We start from the raw sequence: 16,628 nt of genomic DNA, 5'->3' as shown, positions 1-16,628 counted from the left end.
TATGTTTGAGTCCCCGCAGCTGCATGATTTGCGGCTGTTAGACAACCTGAACACATGCAGAGATTGCCTGTTTGTTAGGGAATCCTCACATGTATTCAGGATGTCTAGCAGCCGCAAATCATGCAGCTGCGGCGACACAAATTAAATCTCTGAGCGTGCCCAAAATACTAAGAGATCACGCGAGCATACTCGGAAATCTCGAGTACCGAGATACTCGCTCATCACTAGTTGTCAGTGTGGTCATGTTCGACAGAAAGTCTTGCTCGATCATGTTGGCACAGTTCTAGAAGTGCGGGGAATAGCATCAACGTGTCGAAGCAGCTGGAAGAGTGAGGAGCATTAGGGGAGCAGCTGAGGTCTTAGGACAGGTAAGTATCGCGCTGGCACAGTTCTGGAAGTGCGGGGAGTAGCATCAACGTGTCGAAGCAGCTGGAAGAGAGGGGAGCAGCTGAGGTCTTAGGACAGGTAAGTATCATGCTGGCACAGTTCTGACCTCCTCTACGAGCTTTTAATTTCAGTCAGAACTGTGGGTGTCTGCTTTTTCGTCCCTATGTCACTGCCATTTTATGACTGGGCAGTTTCATAATGGGTTGAAGGTACACCTCCACAGAACTGAACGAAATGGAATGCCCTGTTGAATGATACGGAAATTAACATATTGGGTGCCCTGTATCTCCACGATGGAGAGGAGACAAAAAAATAATAAAGACACTTTTATCAACATTCCTACTACTATATACAGAAATATACAGTTTACAAATTACAAAGTCAAAATATGCGAAACGTCCTCTCAAAAGCATCTAATTCCAGTATTAGACAAATCCTTTAAGGTAATATAAAGTAGAATAATGTTAAGTTCAATGGTGTCCCTGCTGAAAATCAGGCTCACCTAGCAATGGGGTTATCGTCTCTTATTGACTAATTACTACACATCAATATCACGCAGGCTCTGGTCTGGTTCCTCACAACCAATTTCCTATATCCCGTGAAGTGACTGACTTATATCATTGTGCTAATCAAAGATTTGCTGTGTTTGGCTGATATTATGTCATCTAACCTTTACAGAAAAGTGGCGCTGCGTCAATCGACTGGGCTCGACGAAACAGGGAACGTTGTTTGGTACTTGGCTCTCTGCCTCCTCTTATCTTGGATAATAATTGGCGCAGCTTTGTTTAAAGGCATAAAGTCGTCCGGGAAGGTAATTATCCATACATTGTGAAAAAATGACACTGTGTGTAAGAGTTGTTTACCCTCTACTAATATTAATATGGCCACACCTTGTCACGATAGTATTCTTTGCTCATACTGGAAAAGAAAGGATAAGTAAACATCTGATTATGTGCATTCTATTAATATCATTCAATTGGTCATTCATTAATGGAGGCTTAAATTGTATCTACATGCTATTTTAGGCTTCTTTCACACTTCCGTCGTTTGGCCAACATCGCAATGCGTCGTTTTGGAGAAAAAACCGCATCTTGCAAAGTTGCCCACAGGATGGTCATACATTGCATGCGTCGTCCACTGGATGCGTCGGGTTTTGGCGGATCGTCGTCTCGGAAAAACGTTTTTCCGTATATCGCATCCAGTGTTTCACACTGCGCATGCCCAGCAGGAAATATCGCTCTCACGATCTTTCCTGCTCGGCAACGTAGACGGAAATGTGAAAGCAAACACTTCCGTCGGTACGTCGCTCCGACGCTTCGTGACTGCCCCGTACCGACAGAAGTGTGAAAGAAGCCTTAAGGGGAATTCTAGTTTATTTCTTAGTCCACATTGACACGTTCAGTATTTGGTCAGTATTTTACATCAGTATTTGTAGCCAAAGCCAGGAGTGGAACAATCAGAGGGAAAGTATAATAGAAACATATGCACCACTTCTGTATTTATCACCCACTCCTGAAATGCAAATACTGATGTAAAAAACTGACCAAATACTGAATGTGTGAATGTAGCCTCATGAATCATACTTGCCCAACCATGAAAATGGATTGTGATGAGTATTGTTGGGAATCAACTTTTCTTAGCAAAGGCTTTGTTAATTACCGGTAGATAAATAAAATCTCTTAAAACTGCCCATGTGCGTAAAATAAAATTTGGTGGAGATAGCTATCAAAAATGCCCTCTGTCTGGTTGGAGTTTTTCAGCCTTGTCAGGAAATACAAGTGTATGGCCTGATGAGATGAATTTGGTCAATCATTTGCCTCTTCGCTCCACTGGGTTTTTTGTTTTCTTAAACTGTCTCCCATAACTGCCAGATTAGTGTTAAACGTTGCGCCCCGCGTATACAAAGGCTCATCGCACGAATGATCAGACAGATGACCGATCACTCAGCCATATTCTGGTCGACCATAAACCTTGATTTTTCAAGCAGTTTTTGCTACAATTCTGGCATAAATTTGCTTGAAATGTCACAACATTTTTGCAGAATTCAAAGTTGACCAAAAAGAGACTTTTGCCATTTCTACGCAAGTTTCGGCCTCTTCTGACAACTTTTTCAACACCTGGACCTGATTGGAGTACATTTTTGGAAGGTGGTGCACAGTAGTTGAAAGATGCACCAAATTCATGACGAGCAACTTGCCTTTATATGAATATGACACTTCTTATTGCTCTCTTTTCTAAAGGCCCCTTCACATTAAGTGACACTGCAGCGATACCGACAACGATCCGGATTGCTGCAGCGTCGCTGTTTGGTCGCTGGAGAGCTGTCACACAGACAGCTCTCCAGCGACCAACGATCCCGAAGTCCCCGGGTAACCAGGGTAAACATTGGGTTACTAAGCGCAGGGCCGCGCTTAGTAACCCGATGTTTACCCTGGTTACCAGCATGAAAGTAAAAAAAACAAACACTACATACTTACCTACCGCTGTCTATCCCCGGCGCTCAGCTGCTCTGCACTCCTCCTGTACTGGCTGTGAGCACAGCGGCCGGAAAGCAGAGCGGTGACGTCACCGCTCTGCTTTCCAGCTGACCGACGCTCACAGCCAGTGCAGGAGGAGTGCAGAGCAGCTGAGCGCCGGGGACAGACAGCGGTAGGTAAGTATGTAGTGTTTGTTTTTTTTACTTTCACGCTGGTAACCAGAGTAAACATCGGGTTACTAAGCGCGGCCCTGCGCTTAGTTACCCGATGTTTACCCTGGTTACCAGTGAAGACATCGCTGGATCGGTGTCACACACGCCGATCCAGCGATGTCTCCAGGGAGTCCAGCGATGAAATAAAGTTCTGGACTTTGTTCAGCGACCAACGATGGCACAGCAGGGGCCTGATCGTTGGTCGCTGTCACACATAACGATTTCCTTAACGATATCGTTGCTACGTCACAAAAAGCAACGATATCGTTAACGATATCGTTATGTGTGAAGGTACCTTAAGACTAGCAAAAAACACCAGTCCTAATGAATCAGCCTATAGTCTTTTGTGTATGTCTAGCTTCAAGTGGTTGACCATTTCTTTTTATAGTTTAAAGTAATACACCATCTCTCATCTGGTGCTGTTGCTCAGGTCCATCTCTAATCTCATTGTATTTTGGCTTTGTGTGGAATTGTGAGATTGGTGATTGACTACGGCCTGCACACAGCCATATCTACCCGATACCCGGCTCCTCCACAATACAAGCCTCCGCTCCCTATACCTCCATGCAATGGTCTATATGATATCCTTGGATAAATCCGGTATCGTGTTTGCTCTAATCTAATTTCTGCCAATTATGTCCTTGATAAAGACTTTTAATGGTCGATACGTTGGACCTTTTCTTGCCGGATCAAAGTATAATATTTGCTTATCGCAACAAGACCTTCGTTCTATATCAATATTTTGGTGCCTTGATTTTTTGGCCTACACTAATGTATGAGACATATGTGATAACTGCACAATCTCGTGTGACCTGTCTTACCAAGCTGTGATATGTAGAGCAAAAGTTATACTTTACTTGTGAGGGAAAGTCATAGTTTTATGTAGTCCATTCGGTAGCCACATATGCGGAATTGTCCAAAAAATGGCACATTTACTATACGAAAGGCACATGTTTATTTCCTAGAGCAGTGTTTCCCAACTCCAGTCCTCAACAGTCACCAACAGATCATGTTTTCAGGATTTCCTTAGTATTGCCCAGGTGATGGAATTACCTTGGAAATACTTAGGAAATCCAGAAAACATGATCTGTTAGTGGCTCTGGAGGACTGGAGTGGGGAACACTGTCCTAGAGCATGCCAGTCTGCAGATAGGAGTCACATGTTGCATATGTAAGCTTTCACCTTTCTGAGTTGTATCTGGGCCAATAACCTGTTGCAGATTTCAGCTTTCAGCAGATAACATTGTGGGTGAATGAACGGTTTTCCTGGGTACATGCAGCAACCGTTAGATTTATTATCACGGGATTACAGGGTAGAACTAAACTGAACAAACCAAACCAATCATGCAGCACAGCTTTAACAAACTCCCCCTGCTCAATGCTGTCCGTCCAACATAAGCCTGCAGCTGTTGTATACTCCAATGTAATACAGGCACTGGAAATAGTTAAATAGTGCCCCCCCAAAAAAAAAAAATCTACAAAGTACCTGAACCAAGTTAAATATGAACAAGTAGACCTAACCAATTATAATCAAATTTTATAAATAATACTGGATTTTCCTTTCATGTTTAATGCTGTGTGTGGGGTAACACAGTGCTGATCTGATACAGCAATGCGTCCTTGTGGTAAAAGAGAAGTTCTTTCCATGCTTAGCCTACCTGCCATGTCAAGGAACAGAAACTATACCAACTTCTTATACTGGGTGGATAAACTGTATGACATGGCCCCCAAGGATACTTAGTAACACAATGCACATGCAGCATTACCTCGATTGTAAAATGGTGCCTCGCCCTGAATGTGTCATAGTATAAATGCTGTAGACATTATTTCAATTGTCTACTTTAGTAGGCAGCACCTTCAGTATGAGGCATCCATGTATCCATAGACAATGACCTGTAATATTTGTGCAGGAGGGCGTCCATGAATATTTCTCAGAAGCTCAGTGAGGCCTCCTCTGACGGCTCTCTCTTATAATCATGGATAGTCAACGCTGATTATAAAGAGGGAAATGTCATACAGGAGACCTCCCTGCAGATAGCCCGATGTTTATGAGGACATGTCAGTCACAGGTTAATGAAAAAAAATATACAGCAGAGCAAATGTCCAAGAATCAATCTCTGATAATGTTTATAGCTGGGTAAGACGGAGAGATAATTTGCAAAAATGTTCTCATTGAATATATAGTAGTATAGATGATGATGATGATGATTATTGTTATTAATATTATTATTATTCCCAGTTTATGCTCCTTTAGAAGCTTCTTTTAACTGCCGCTCAACAAGAATCTGTACACTGTATTTAAACAGTCTGTGTACAGGAATTCCCCAGCGTACAGGGGTGGGAAGCTGAGAGATGTGCACACGTACAGGTTTTTCGCATTTTTTTTGCGTTATTTCGTGCTAAAAACGCTATAAAAACTCATTAAAAACGCATACATTATGCATTCTATCATTTATGCATTCTGCATGTTTTGTGCACATGGATGCGTTTTTTTCCGCGAAAAAAAACGCATCGCGGTAAAAAAATGAGCATGTTCATTATTTTTGCGGATTTTCTGCGTTTTTTCCGCAATTCTATGCATTTGGGAAAAACGCACAAACAAACGCGTCAAAAACACATCAAAATCGCGGTAAAATCGCGGTAAAAATGTATGCGGATTTCTGGCAGAAATGTCCGGTTTTTGTCAGGAAAATTTCTGCAAGAAATCCTGATGTGTGCACATACCCTCAGACAGGGAAAATCAGGTACGCAGATTAATTGAATACATCGTACAGATTTTGCTGAGAAGCAGTTGAAAGGAGATTCTAAAGGTGAATGACCTGCAGCATGGAAACAAGCTTCTGCATAGTCTTTTGGATAGATAGAAGCAAAATAAGGTAATGAAGTATTTTACAAGAATTCATAACTTTACAATAACTAGAGGATAATGAAATAAAACAATTTAGTTACTCTTTAAGAAATAACAGTATTTTTTCAGTTTGGGTCATTCTACCAGGAATTTATGGGTGTTTCATTGTTGATAGTCCTTATTGTCATAGTAGCTGGGACTGTAGATGGGAGTATCTGTGAAACTGAATTAGCCACGTCTCTGAGCCATAAATTTATGCTCCTTTAGAAGCTGCTTTTAACTGCTTCTCAACAAGAATCTGTACACTATATTCAATCGGTCTGCTACGTGGCGTCTTCCTTTTCCCAATGAGTTGAGGAAGTAACGGCGTATTGTAACCATCTAACATCACAGACAAAGATTGGAAAACACCTGTAGGTGCACACCATTCCACTTTAGCGATAGTATATATATGTAACGCTACAGACATTATCATCACTATCCCCATTGGGGCTCACCATCTAGATTCCCTATCAGGATGTCCTTGGCATGTGGAAGGAATCCCATGGGGAGAACATGCTTGTAGATGTTGGTCAGGTTGGGCTTCAAACCCAGGACCCCAGCGCTGCAAGGCTGCCGTGCTAACCACTGAGCCACCGTTCTCCATAAACTCTTAAATAACACAGCTTAGCAGTATATTACAATATTTCCAGGTATGTATCACATACATGAGAGCTTTCAAGGAAGTAAACTTTTATTATTATTATCTTTTTGGACTATTGAAAGTCATTTTGAACGTCAATTGACTCCGGCACATAGTCAATTACACGTAAGATAAAACTATATTATGCCCCATTATATTATATTGTATACCATTAACATACCAGATGTGGAATCCACAACAAGCAGATCTCTAGGACGAATCCAAGATGAAGCTACAAGTCATTAGATGTATACAGCGCATTAAGGCCATTGTGGCATAAAGTCTATCTCCTACCAAAAGTTACAGGATCCGCCGCATGCCCCGTCTGCAACGCACAACCCACCGTAAACCAATAAAGCCATCGGCCTGTTAATGATACAGGCGGCCACAAATGCATCTCATGGTAAACCATTAAAATAAATGGCGTCATAAAGCACCGGGTCGTCTAGAGCACACAATTATATGACCTCATAAAGAAGCAATTTCTACTAAATATTAACAAGTCGCAGTTATGAGGTCAATACTTTGCTCTACAAAGTCACAGCGATTGCTTCAGGTTTTGGTTGCGTTTTCAGACAGTGCAGCTGTTTATTGCTTTTTTTAATGTCATTTTTATAGGAGAATATCATTAAATTCTGCGTAATTGTAATACGGAAAATAATAGGTTGCGAAAAAAATAATATAAAATATAAAAATAATATAAAATAATATAAAAATAATATAAAATTAATATAAAATAATATCTAGGAAAAAATGCAGGCAGCACTCCATAGTTTAACCCCTTCATGACCAGGGGATTTTTCGTTTTTCCGTGTTCGTTTTTCGCTCCCCTCCTTCCCAGAGCCATAACTTTTTTATTTTTCCGTCAATTTGGCCATGTGAGGGCTTATTTTTTGCGGGACGAGTTGTACTTTTGAACGACATCATTGGTTTTAGCATGTCGTGTACTAGAAAACGGGAAAAAAATTCCAAGTGCGGTGAAATTGCAAAAAAAGTGCAATCCCACATTGGTTTTTTGTTTGGCTTTTTTGCTAGGTTCACTAAATGCTAAAAATGACCTGCCATTATGATTCTCCAGGTCATTACGAGTTCATAAACACCAAACATGACTAGGTTATTTTTTATCTAAGTGGTGAAAAAAAATTCCAAACTTTGCTAAAAAAAAAAAAAAAAAAATTGCGCCATTTTCCGATACTCGTAGCGTCTCCATTTTTCGTGATCTGGGGTCGGTTGAGGGCTTATTTTTTGCGTGCCGAGATGACGTTTTTAATGATAGCATTTCGGTGCAGATACGTTCTTTTGATCGCCCGTTATTGCATTTTAATGCAATGTCGCGGCGACCAAAAAAACGTAATTCTGGCGTTTCGAGTTTTTTTCCCGCTACGCTGTTTAGCGATCAGGTTAATACTTTTTTTTATTTGATAGATCGGGCAATTCTGAGCGCGGCGATACCAAATATGCGTAGATTTGATATTTTTTTTATTGATTTATTTTGATTGGGGCGAAAGGGGGGTGATTTAAACTTTTATGTTTTTTTTATTTTTTTCACATTTTTTTAAACTTTTTTTTTTTACTTTTGCCATGCTTCAATAGCCTCCATGAGAGGCTAGAAGCAGGCACAAGCCGATCGGCTCTGCTACATAGCAGCGATCTGCTGATCGCTGCTATGTAGCAGAATTGCACGTGTGCTGTGAGCGCCGACCACAGGGTGGCGCTCACAGCGACGGGCAATCAGTAACCATAGAGGTCTCAAGGACCTCTATGGCTACAATGGAGACGCATCGCCGACCCCCGGACATGTGACGGGGGTCGGCGATAACGTCATTTCCGGCCGCCCGGCCGGAAGCGGTAGTTAAATGCCGCTGTCTGCGTTTGACAGCGGCATTTAACTAGTTAATAGGTGCGGGCAGATCGCGATTCTGCCCGCGCCTATTACGGGCACATGTCAGCTGTTCAAAACAGCTGACATGTCCCGGCTTTGGTGCGGGCTCACCGCGGAGCCCTGCATCAAAGCAGGGGAGCCGGCATCGGACGGTATAGTACGTCCGATGCCGGTAAGGGGTTAAAGGTGAATAAATGTGATTTTATTCAAACTCACTTGCTGTGGCAACATTTCGGCTGAAATGAGCTTGAAAAAGGCTCATTTCAGCCGAAACGTTGCCACAGCCTGTGGGTTTGAAATAAAACCACATTTTTTCACCTTTAAGCTATGGAGTGCCGCCTGCATTTTTTCCTATGTCTGATTTGAGGCAAGTCTTGGATGTTTTGTCTGGGAGGCGTGCACACACCTGTTGGTAAAGTGCTGTTCCAATTTTCTATGTTTATAAAAAAAAAATATACAAATAATATAAAATAATATAAAATTACCATAAAATAATATACAAATAATATAAAATATTATACAAATAATATAAAAGTAGCAGTAAATAAATCTTTTTACTATAGCTGTGAATTTCTCTGTATTATTTAGTGTATTCTTCATAAAGTGAGATGATTTTTTTTTTATAGTACTACAACATCATTGTAAGACAATTCTATATACAAGATAGTGTTAACATTCTTAAAGGTATACTGCAATAGATTTAGAATATTTTATAGTTGAAATCTCCTTAATAGATGAAACATTTTTTCCAAATACTTTCCTTTACAGATTTTGTTCTGATGCTTAATAATAAGATTTGTTCTCCATTTCCACAAGTAGAACTCTACTAAGTCACATGACTTCCTGGTAAACCTCCTACAGATTTCTAGCAGAGGTTTTATTTTTTCCTTTAGGTGTGAATGTAGGATAAGTTGAGTTTTCTTTTCCATTGTGTCTTACCATGTTTTTGCTTCCTTTCACAGGTGGTGTACTTCACTGCTATATTTCCATACGTGGTCCTGCTGATTCTCTTGATAAGAGGGGCTACGCTGGAGGGGGCCTATGAGGGGATCAGTTATTATATTGGAGCACAGTCAGACATATCCAAACTTACAAATGCAGAAGTGAGTTTTTTTATAGTTCTTAGTTCTTTTTAAGAAGTACACTAACAATTCAGGAGTAATGCTCTATGTAGCTAGAATGATCATTTGCTATGAGCACCGATTGCTGGGCGGCATTCATTGCGATCCAGCATTGACAACCAGACCCTGGGGTGTCATGTCAACCCATCGGCAACTCGCGGTCATGTGACACAGGCGCCTATGGACGGGATTACTGCTGCACTTCTGGCGCATGCATGTTAAATGCCACTGTCAGAGATTAACAGCCATGGGTGGATCATGATTCCACCTGCGGTTATTAGTGGCACATGTCAGCTGACATGTGCTGGAAAAGTTGCAGGCTCATCGCTGGAGCCTGCAACAAACAGGGGGTTAAAGGGAATCTGTCACCAGGTTTTTTGCCACCTAATGTGCGAGCAGCATAATATAGGGGCATAAACCTTGATTCCTTTGATGTGTCACTAACTGGGATGCTAGCTATAGTTTTGATAAAATGAATGTTTTATCATCAGTAGATTATTACTATTCATTCATATTCACAAACTCTTTGTAATCCCAGCCCCACCACTGATTGGCGGCTTTCTGCCTATGCGCATTGTACACAGAAATTTGCTAATCAGAGGTGTGGGCGGGGTTATACAAATGTCAGCATTCAGAGGACCGCTAGATCTGCAGCTGATAAAGTTTATCCAAAATATAATAAGCAGCCCAACAAGAGACACAATGCTGGAATCAGGGTCTCTGCCCCAACATCATGCTGCTCTCAGGTGGATTAGCAAAAATTTGATTACAAAGTCCCTTTAAAGTTGTTCTCCCCTTTGGACAATCTCTAACCAGTTGCCACCTATGGAGAAACCATGCAATAAGTGTTTACTCCCAGCAGCTTCACCACGGGAGAAAGAAAGCACAAAGCCTCTTCAAATTAATGCATTGTCTGTGTAATGTAGGATAGGGCAGGTCCTCAAGAGACCTTCATTTCCACCATTCTCCACTCTGTCCAAGAGATTTGGATAATAAATGAAAGACCCTCCAGTATGAAAGTGACCCTTCGCACTGGGACTGAAAAGTCACAATATTTTTCTCATGTGTAATCACCCTGCCCGGTGTGCTTGGTTGGCTCCCCACCTACTCCTCTGCTCAGACTGACATCCTCTGCTCAGACTGACTTCCTCTTCCCTGCTTTTCATATCCCACAACACAGAAAAGGCGAAAAAGGTGTGATATGGATACCACTAAGGAAAATAACGCTGATCTGAGCAAAGAAGGCAGCTGGAAGCAAACTGAGGACACCAGCCAGGATGATCATGCATGAATAATGTGTAGTCACTTTTCAGTCCCGGTGTGGAGGGTCGCTTTAACACACAATTCACTAATAGGGTATATGAAAATGGGTTTCTGTAACCGAACAAAACCATTGATGCCAATGAAAATTTCAATGTAACTAATTTGGTCAATGTAAAGTAAATGTATTATAGGGAATTGACGTATATGCAAATTATACCATAAACTCAAGGTTTAATGCAGATTACCTTTGGTATCTGAATAGAAAAGAAGCTATCAGGTCTCATAAACCCAATTTAGATAAAATCATATTAATTTACTATGACTTATTTAAGTAGAATTTCCTGGAATCTTTTTCGTTACGTGCTAATTCAGAGAGTAATGATCTTGTTGTTCTTGAGATTTCAATAGACAGTTTGTAATGCCTCACTTCTCCTGCGGAGGCGCTGCAGGGGATTGAGCACCTGCTGCCATTTCCTTCTGGATTCCAACTGATCACTGGGATTTACGATTTTCTAGGGATGCGTCTAGCAAAGCAAAATTGTCAAAAGTGTAAACTTCTTTAACAGCACCATTCAGAGTGATAGAAATGTATCAGACAGTAGACTTCCTTTTTATGTTATACCATTCTTTACAGTGTAGAGCGGCGTCTTTTTGCTACAACATAGTACAGACCATTGGTGAGAATGTTTGTCTTCTGTTTCTCATTTTATTTCTTTCATTCTAGGTTTGGAAAGATGCCGCCACGCAGATTTTCTTCTCTCTGTCCACAGCATGGGGCGGGCTAGTAGCTTTGTCATCGTACAACAAGTTCCATAATAATTGCTTTGCCGATGCCGTCATGGTGTGCATTACCAACTGCCTCACCAGTGTGTTTGCCGGCTTTGCCATCTTCTCTATATTGGGGCACATGGCCTACAAAGCTCAGAAGGAAGTAAAGGATGTAGTAGACTCAGGTGAGCTGAAAAGGAGTCGTAATGACAAATTAACCCATATATTTCATGTATTAAAGGAGTTGTGACCACTCTTTTCCTTATATCCCTTAGAACTGAATATAGCGACTGTCATGAGCCTCTCACGGGTGATACTACTTGTGTCCACAAATGTGTACAGATAGCTGGTAACTGGAATGGAAACATGTAATACTAAGCATGACCAGTAGTGGCCGCTGCAGAGCAAATTTAATAAGCAAGCACATCTGCAAGATCTCCCCCCCCCCCGATCTTGCAGATCCATTTGCTTATTATATTAGCTCTGCAGCGGCCACTTCAGGTCAAGCCTAGAATTACAAGTTTCCATCCCAAATATGTGAAAGCCTCATCTAACAGAAGTTGTCTGTAATGAGGCAAAACCTTAAACGTAAAAATTGAATTCTTCTTTTCTATCTAAAATTGTCACGATTCACACCGTGACTGTCAACAGTACGTCACGATCGGGGTGACCTTTGGCCAGCCCGCGGCTATCACATGTGCAGGGGGCTTATCTTAGTTATCCCTCCACTGCTCCAATGTGATGAAAACACAATCAAGGCTATTGACCTCTCAATTTACCGCAGGGGCTTATTTTAGTTATCCCACTGCTCTGCAATCTAACACTAACTGCAGGGATTTATGTATATCCCGCTTTACAGTTCCGCTTGAAAACTTGCAGCTCTCTGGCGCCCCCTTACCCTCTGATCAGATTAGGTACTGCACCTAGGGTAATTAGTCACCAGAAAGGCTGCCTGCTATGTACTGGCTATTGGGCACACTGCAGTGAGGGCGATATAACTACTCCCTCTCAGGCAGGAACAATAATTATCAACACCGCCGTTGCTACAATGACTCCCAAAAGCGCAGGACAAGGTATGCCGCCACCAGCTTCGATTAATGGGTCCGAAGCTAACCCAAAACAGTAGCGTATTTCCCTTCAGAAGACTTAGGGTACATTTTAGAGCAGGAGAACAAAGCTAGTATTTTAAATATTTTACGCCATAAAGATCAGGCAGTGTTTATAAAAAGGTATACAAAGATGTTACAATATGAGACAAAGTATGTATGTACAAATCAATTATAAAATAACATGGATTAAAGAAGAAAGATAAAACTCACATGTGCTCAGATCATTGCAGGCAAAACCATGCTGGTAGGAGGAGCCAAATATCCCAATTCATGAGAAGGTCTGGCAGCAACAGCTCCTCAGGCATGCCTGAATGCTGGGTGAAGTGCAGAAACTTATAACTGCAGCCTTGTGACATCACTAAAGAGGCTGGATTCCCTGGACCCTCCCCTCTCCTCAGACATACAGATTTCAACAGTAATTCTTATCATTCTCATATCTTCGCTCAAGAATCCGGCAGAGTCATAACACACACCTCATCCATCGTGTATTAAAATTAGCTTTCTATTGGTACCAAATTCGTCCTAGTTGTTCCACACGGTTTTGGAGAAATCCATACTTTTTACTCATTGTGTTTAGCTGCTAGTGGTTACAGTGGTTGACAGATCTACCTATGGAAGTTAGCAATATGTACTTATTATTTTTCTAGCCCAAATCGGTGGCCCAATATCTTACTATAATAGAACAAAGAACCTTGAGAGGGATATCAGACCAGTTTCAGCTGGAAGGATATTTGTGCAGCTACAAGCGCAATAAAAATTCTTGTGGGGGGCATGAGGGATTTGGGATCCACATACACATATCTCTGCCAGCAGAAACACAGAGAGAAGGGGGGGGGGGTCAGAGCCCACAATGGTGTGCTAACAGGGACAACTAAGAATCATATTATACATTATCATCACAAAAATAAGTTCTGCACTTCCCTAATATTCCAATTAATATCCAGGAGTACATGACGAGTTATCTGAGAAGGCGTTTTATGACAGCCTGTCGCCTGCTGATATTTTGTGTTTAGACTTTCTGACATTGAATTGTGAATTATGACATTATTGTAACTAAAATAATAACCTGCGTATATTTCCCTTTTCCTAGGCTTTGCACTTGCGTTTATTGCCTATCCGGAAGCTTTGTCTCAGTTGCCCGTTGCTCCGCTCTGGTCCATTCTGTTCTTCTTCATGCTGTTAACGCTCGGGCTCGATTCGCAGTTTGCCTCCGTAGGTGAGGACAGTTGTAATTGTGTTTTTTACTAATGATGACATTTTATTGCCAACACTATATTCATACAATACAATATATACATTTTATACTAATACTGGGTCAAAGTAGATGTAATAAAGGCTTATTCCCAACACTAAAACTTATCACCTATTCACAACATAAGAGTTATCTTGTGGCTCTTTAGTTCGGAGATTCGCAATTCTCCAATTCTGCAGAACTGTGAGGTGTTCGGATCTAGACCCATAGAGAATGAATGAGTGGCCACCGATGGTGCATTCTCGTTTCCCACTAATCGGGCGCATTCTCGTTTCCCATTAATTGGGCTCCTACCGATCTGCAAGTAATCATTTAGCTGGTAACTTTTGTTTTTGGGAATAAGCCATTAATACTGGAAACTTATAATTAATGCACACCTATGGGTTATTTATGGAGCTGTAGTTGCACTATGTGTCCCCATATTGTACTTTTTTAAAGCATCGTAATTCAGAGGTTTTCTCTTGAGGTTTAGTGGAGAAAAAGTATATAATACGACATCCAACTGAACAGAAAAAATGGCTCTAAAAATTACGATGTAAAGATATAGCATAAATCTAAAGGTGAAGCTAAACCATCAGGGCCCAAATGCAAAATCTGAAACTGTACTTCACCCCCCCTGGCCTAGCGAGTGCCATTTATAATCTTAATATCGTTTTACGTGGTAGAGTAGTGTCTGAGTTGGCCTGCTTCCACTGCATCCCCGATAGCTATGCTCCTATGTGCATCCATAGATTTCGGTGGGTGACATTTTACGTGGTAGGGTAGTGTCTGGGTTGGACTGCTTCCACTGCATCCCCGATAGCTATGCCCCTATGTGCATCCATAGATTTTTTGGGGGTGCCATATTACAAGGTTGTTCACATTGACACTTGCAGCACCTTTGGGTCATATGTTATACACATTTTCATAAACGTGAAAGGTCTGAAATAATTTTGCATATAATTGCTTGCTGGCATATTTTGAAGTCAAAATGAACCCTCTGGTCTTCACGCGGATCTGTCACCAGATTTCACAAGCCAAAGGAGGGTGAACTTACTTTGAAAATTCCTATCAGAATGGCAGTTTAATCCGTTTAGAAAGGTAAATTTAATCTCCATCTGATTGACAGCTCCTCAGTGTTCCTCCTCCCTGCTGCACCCAAGATCTCACACTGCTCAGTACAACCTGCAGACGTCTGTCAGGCTGGGTGGATGGAAACTGAATACACACTGACTTGCGAGCTCTCTCTCAGGGCTCTTGCACACGACTGTCATAATTGGATAAATGCTATACTTTGTTTTGACTGAAAGCATTCGTCCCCATGTTATTTAATGAGGCCGTGCAAATGTCCGATTTTCTTTTTCCTTGGCCGAGGAAAGAATTGCAGCATTCGTAATCTGAAGGCACTCAGCCATTCATCTCTATGAGTCAATGGAAACCTCCAGATCACCCTCCGAGTGCGGTCCGATTTTCACATGTAGATCATGGAGAAACTTTTTATTCTCCACCTCCGAGAAAATGGGATCACACTCTTATCACACTGCGATCGGACTGGGATTAGCATAATTGGACTGATTTTCTAGCATAAGAGAAAAACAACAGTTTGATCCTAGTCTTAGATGGATTTATTAAATGCTCATTTTAGTAAAAGGATCACAGGGCCATTCTTACATGCATTTTCAAAGCAAGTACACCAGCCTCCCTGGGTCTATGCATATTTTTTTTGTGTGAAATCTGGTGACAGATCTACTGTAAGAGTTATAGAAGAATGCTGAGATGTATTTTATGTCCCTCCTTTGTGACTCAAAGCTTACGTATGTAATATATGAGAAATAGTACAGGGAGGATAATTAAGGACATGGCACAACATGTATTTTCTGTTATCTCTTATGAATTATTGCCTTTAACAGGTTCAGCCACGCTGCCTCAAGTAATCTGTGCCAATGTAGCGTGTGAACGGGTGCGGCAACGATGAGAAAAACTGGGACAATTGTCTCAGGCGGCAATTTTTTGGGGGAAGACAGTATGGAAATTAGAAAATGACAAAAAGAAGCAGTGCTAAAAAAAATTCAGCTGTTGACTCATGAGCTGAGCTGAATGTAGGAATATAAATGTAGGTTTAAAAATAAATAATCAGAAATGAAGGTTGATTCAATTATGATGCATTTCCATTGACAGAAACAATAACCACCACCATCCATGATGCGTACCCCAAAGTGATGAAGAAAATGAGGGGTGTAATCACCATTGGAGCCTGTATTATGTTTTTCCTGCTTGGAATTGTGTGTGTCACTGAGGTAAGGTGGTTTTTCCTACTTAAAGGAATATTGTCACTTGCATATAATTTTTTCCCTGGTGTAAATGATGCTGTTCTCCTGAATCTGTTCATTTTTTCTTCTTCCCGCTCCTCTCCGTTCCTGATGGACTCCTCATCCCTGTCGTCTCTATGACGGTGTGGGAACCGCAGCGGTAAAGAACTTACTGCCGATCAAAGCCGGTGTTTTCGCGATGTCACACAGATGACAGAGTGGGAAACAACTGATGTTCAAGCCCCCCATTTATTTGAATGGGGTCTGGGTTTGAGTTCGAGGCAAGGTACTGTTCTGGTACCGGATCAAAAATTTTTAAAATGTTCAGCTGAATCCACCA

At 41.4% G+C, this 16,628-nt stretch overlaps 2 protein-coding genes across 4 annotated transcripts in view; one reads left to right on the top strand and one right to left on the bottom strand.

The window, feature by feature from the left end:
* The window catches only part of LOC138661925 (uncharacterized), a 76,738-nt gene that overhangs the window by 18,003 nt on the left and 42,107 nt on the right, over positions 1-16,628 (bottom strand). The window contains exon 1 of one of the 3 annotated variants that reach the window (XM_069746922.1): positions 6,787-7,165. The exons of the other annotated variants lie outside the window; for them this stretch is intronic. The gene's annotated coding sequence lies outside the window, so the exon portion shown is untranslated. Of the gene's footprint in view, positions 1-6,786; positions 7,166-16,628 lie in introns of those variants that run through there. 3 annotated transcript variants of the gene reach the window in all.
* Positions 1-16,628, top strand: part of LOC138661923 (sodium- and chloride-dependent neutral and basic amino acid transporter B(0+)-like) — a 49,020-nt gene that overhangs the window by 24,942 nt on the left and 7,450 nt on the right. The window contains exons 6-10 of the mRNA XM_069746917.1: positions 1,066-1,198; positions 9,450-9,590; positions 11,596-11,824; positions 13,839-13,964; positions 16,158-16,276. Of these exons, the coding sequence (XP_069603018.1) occupies positions 1,066-1,198; positions 9,450-9,590; positions 11,596-11,824; positions 13,839-13,964; positions 16,158-16,276 (748 nt within the window). The remainder of the gene's footprint in view (positions 1-1,065; positions 1,199-9,449; positions 9,591-11,595; positions 11,825-13,838; positions 13,965-16,157; positions 16,277-16,628) is intronic.

This window comes from Ranitomeya imitator, chromosome 2 (genome assembly GCF_032444005.1).
Source record: "Ranitomeya imitator isolate aRanImi1 chromosome 2, aRanImi1.pri, whole genome shotgun sequence".
Lineage (NCBI taxonomy): Eukaryota > Metazoa > Chordata > Amphibia > Anura > Dendrobatidae > Ranitomeya > Ranitomeya imitator.
Note: the sequence above shows the minus strand (reverse complement) of the source record. Positions and strands in the feature narration are given on the sequence as shown.